Source organism: Pyxicephalus adspersus, chromosome 10 (assembly GCF_032062135.1).
Source record: "Pyxicephalus adspersus chromosome 10, UCB_Pads_2.0, whole genome shotgun sequence".
Classification (NCBI taxonomy): Eukaryota; Metazoa; Chordata; class Amphibia; order Anura; family Pyxicephalidae; genus Pyxicephalus; species Pyxicephalus adspersus.
The window spans coordinates 33,364,094-33,368,921 of record NC_092867.1 but is presented as its reverse complement, the minus strand read 5'-3'; the positions used below and the strand labels follow the sequence as shown (position 1 = coordinate 33,368,921).

The 4,828-nt window shown below is 34.8% G+C and overlaps 1 protein-coding gene across 1 annotated transcript in view; it reads right to left on the bottom strand.

The window, feature by feature from the left end:
• Positions 1-579: 579 nt before the first annotated feature.
• Positions 580-4,828, bottom strand: part of MICU1 (mitochondrial calcium uptake 1) — a 116,978-nt gene continuing 112,729 nt past the window's right edge. Inside the window, exon 13 of the mRNA XM_072424499.1 lies at positions 580-2,136. Coding sequence (XP_072280600.1) covers positions 1,976-2,136 — 161 coding nt within the window. The 3' untranslated portion in view covers positions 580-1,975. The remainder of the gene's footprint in view (positions 2,137-4,828) is intronic.

The window sequence follows — 4,828 nt, the reverse complement described above, 5'->3', positions numbered from 1 at the left end:
CTTCATTGTGTATGCTAAATATTTGCTATTCTACTCCACCCCATTCTGTATCCTGCATTGTTCTTTCACTACTCCATTGCCCCCCATTAGCCATCCACTGTCCCTACATCATGGTCTCTCAAAAATCATCAGAGACACCCCTTTGTCTCCCATTGTGGAGATTTCCCATTACTTATTGTCTTAGGGATACAAAATGAAGAAGAGATGTCTCCAAAGTGAGGAAAAATCAACTGTTTAAAAGATTACTCCCCCTATTTCTGTTCTAGTGATGACTCTAGTGATGAGAAATTTTGGATTTCTCAACACTTTCGGTGTCAGACTGCCAGGGTGAATAGAGAGTGAAGTTCTACCACATTATCCAAAGAAATAAAAGTCACTTTAGACACTTTATCTGGTTATTTTGGGCACTTAATACATATTCCAATCTGGCAACCAGATTTCAGTTTACTGTATTCAAAATGAAATCTGATTTGCTACCACGTGATTCCCGAATTTCTTCATTGTTTTCAAATATCATACAATCTGAAATAATGGCACAATTCACACATTACAAAAAACACTGCTCACCATAGCCAAACACCTAGTTTAAACAAAACAATATTTTATTGATTATTTACAGTTGTATAACCTTATACCCCTTTACACCAGATCAAATCTAAAATCTCATAATAGCACTTTCAATATTCGGTTTATTCCTTTGGCTAAACAAGGCATAGTTTTCTAATAGTACCACAGTTATGCAATAGTTTTCAGACAAAATCCATGCACATGGCATGTTCAGTAGGAATATTTCCATCATTCCAATAAGTTCCATCATTACAAAAATGAAATCAACCCTTTCTGCCTTTGTTGTATTTATTGGTGTGAATTATGTAGCAATATATGTACCTGCATCATGAAATAAAATCCTGACGACTGAAATTGAAAAGCTACTTCTGGGATCGCTGTCAGTAAATGTGTGTGCACTGTTATTTTTTTTCACCAAAGGCTGCAACAATTTATTGGCAGGATAGCACAGATGAGGCCTTGAGGCTGACATTCTTATTAGGAGAGTAAATAAATAATAAAACAACCTGATGACTGTCCTTGTTACACTTCAGCGACAGGAACATTTTACACATTTTTTTTCTGTAGATTCCAGAAACATACACAATATATTGCCACTGTTTGTGAAATGTATGAGGTTCGCTGCTTTGGTGATTGAAAAAGTATAAAAATATTTGTTTATAGTAACTGAGGGGTAAAGAATCAAAAGACCAAATATAAGACAAAGCCAAGGACATATATTTCATTTAGTTATGTTCAACACAGCAATGAACAAAGCCTTTATGGGGGATTTGTTAAACCTCTCCTATTTCAATTCTCCTCCCTAGACCCAGACAGGGAGCACCTTTGGAACTAAATGTACTGATGGACCTGCCTATCATCACATACATATCTGACACATATACAATTTCTGTATATGCTTCAGATACATATGTATGGGGAGCAGGCAGCGTTATCAGTGCTGCTAGTATGATCTGACATTAAATAAATGTCTGATAACTACATGATCGTGAAACATACACTAAGGAGAAAACTAGGCTAAAACTGTAAGCAGGAATTGTGTCCACTCCTGTTATTTACTGTGGATGTGTTTCACATTCACAGGCAGTTCCCATATCATACCATATTATGGATATTTTCTCATTAAATATTTACACAATATGGCTTATATTTTAGCAAGCAAACATAATTTAGTGTCTATGGATACTGTAAAAACAAAAGTTATTTTATAAATTGTCCTTTTTTTAATGTAAAATATATGTGGGATAGAGGGGAGTAAATGTGTGACAGTCAAGCTTAGCCACACCATAAGACAACCCTAAAACATCAAGCAGAATGTTGACTTAGTGCTGCTAGGACCAAACCTCATTACATTCTCATATAGCAGGATCTGCATTGTCTTCAGAATCTCAGTGAGGTTTCTTTCTTTTTATGCTTTAGGTAAAGAGAAGTCCCAGGCTGTCTCCTGGGCACACTTCCACATGGCTCTGACAAGGCGATGGAATCCCATGTCTTTTGGCTTCTCCAGTCCTCTCATTAAACGCTGCTTCATGATAGCAATGAACTCTTTATTACTCAGTTCTCCGTTACCTGCAACAGAATGTTAGAGAGAGATCATTTGTTATACAAAGCCAGGTTATTTTACCAGTTCAGCTTTCATTATATGACAATTGCCTCAAAAAGGTCCTTTTGCATGCTAACTACAAAAAAAAAAAAAAATAAAAAAAAAATGATTCTAGCTGAGGAACTACCAGCATTCTAACAACTACTGGAATGCAGAGTGTACGGAGACATATATTCCATTCATTGTCCTTGAAAGCATTAAAAATATTTAGATATGAGAAGTATAGCTGCAACCTGAAGTATTTAATTTACTAGTACCATGTAAATTTGGATTTCAATTTTGATTGATTTTATGCACTGTCAACCTTTTATATTGTTTATAATTTTTGCGTCTCACTTGAGTATTCTCAGAAATCAACAGCAACTTAAAAAGCATCCATAAAATGTATTAGGAGAGATCTATGCATGAGTGATTTTATCTTGCTGAAAAGACCCCAGAGGGAAAGAGTTTACAGATTCATGTGACAAAAGGAAAAGTTTGCTTTTTAGTCATTAATTCAATATAAATAATTATTGTTATGGCATACTGTGGAAAAAAGTAGTCCCACAATCCTGAAACGGATTACTTTATGATTTAAACAAAATATAATAAATAATGGATTGTGCTTGGGTAGGGGGATCATTGGACATAGAAAGCACCTTAAAATTCAGCTGCAATTGTTGACTTAAAATTACCAACCTAAAATTAACAACAGTGGGCAAACGAATAACTGATATTGCATGGTCTTGCATCCATTCATACTTTGCTAATTTCTCATGAAAAGGAAGATTGGTTTTGTTGTAAAGAAAGTGAAGTAACCAAATAGCTTTAAATGCAATAATCATCACAGTGACATGTAGAAATATTTCCAATATCTAACATCTCATTATGCAGATTAATGTCAGAGACCAGTCATAAAGTGCATCATTTTCCTCTAGTCAATTAAGGATCATCTGACCTAAGAGAAAAAGGCGTTTTTAAAAACTAAACTATGAAGATTGCTCAATTAGGAAAAATGGATTTGGTAAACACCAGTATGTTTAAAATATAATTAGCTCAATCAAAGTGTAATTTATTTAGACTTCTATCTTTGGAGACAAATTGTTATAACTAAATATCTATATGGTTTCAATGAAATAGCATGTTTATTTGGAAAGGCAGAATAAGATGCACTTGCAATGCATTCATCAACAAATATATATATCTCATAAAGAAAGGGAACTCAATTTTTGAATGATCATGCTGATGCTCAATAAACACAATGTTCCACTCCATGTTTCCTGCATTTTTCCTCCTACAAACATTCCTCAAAGGCCAGTTAAACATGAGTCGTTTGTATTGACAAAGTTTAGCAGACTTAAACATAAGATGCAGGGGTTATAAATAAATCTCATTAAGAAATGAGGGACTTAAAGTAGCATTTTTGAATATACACATTGGTTCTAATAATCATCTGTAAAGCAAAAAAAGAAAGAGATAAGGTTTTTTCAAATGACGATTCAAATTGTAANAATTAAACACAAGTTTCAAAGTATCTTGCACCAAAGGTCCCGGACTTAGCAGTGTAGTTTGGAGGGATGCAGCCAGGTCCAGGTTCTTTGGTGCAATATACACCCACACGTATTCTACACTCATCAACCGCATTGGTTCCCCCTCTTTCGGAATCTCCCTAATCACCTAACCTCTTCCAAACCAACTAAACGTCTTCAACAAATACCCCTGAAGAAGCCAGTAGGCGAAACATGTTGGGCTAAGGAGGAGTTTAGCCCTTTATTTCTTATGTTTTAGGGAACTGAATGTATAGCTAATGGACATTATGGTCAGACGAACAAATGGGGTTGGACCAATTGTGAACACTTACCTTATGTGTAAATACTCAACTACTGTGTATCCGTTTATTTGTAATTGAAAATTGTGCCTAATTCATACAATTTGAATTGCCATTTGAAAAAAAAAACATCTCTTTCATTTTTCAAATTATTTGTTAACTCACATCTCTTGTGTGAGTGGGGTTTGGCAGAAATTAATTGATTTAAATGGAGAGAGTCAATACTATTTCTTTTTTTCTCTCAGTAATCTGTAAAGGCTTTCCAGCATGCTGAACAGCAGTTACTGATCAAAGGCAACTGATGCTGAACTCTCATTACTGCTTATCCCCCAACTCCTACATTCATTTTTACAAGACTTTGTGCCAAAACGAGACCTGTCTGCGGAGAACCATTAACTGAAGGCCAGCACAGCTGATATTAGCTGCATCATGTTTCTCTAGCACAAAGACTAACCTTTAGTGATTTTGTGTTTAGGTTCTGCATGCAGTGTTACACCCCAGATGAGATAAAAGTATAAAAGTCACCTACGAGGCTTTCACAGTCAAAATTTTTGCCAATGTTCTTTTAACAATGTCATTATGATGTTCGTACTAAAAGACTCTGGGTTCCAGAACTTGTTAATACTTATTATGCATATGTCAAAGGGAATATAAAAAAAGATATTTGGCAATTATCAGACTGAACATAACATCTGAAGATTTTATATGATGTTGGCCACATAAATGAAGTCTTATTATTATAAGCTCATGTAACAAGTCTTGTAGACAAGACCAGAATCAGAGATATTGCAAAAATACTGAACACAAGTGTATATCTAACTCCTTCGAGCAGACAGACAAGAAATGATTTG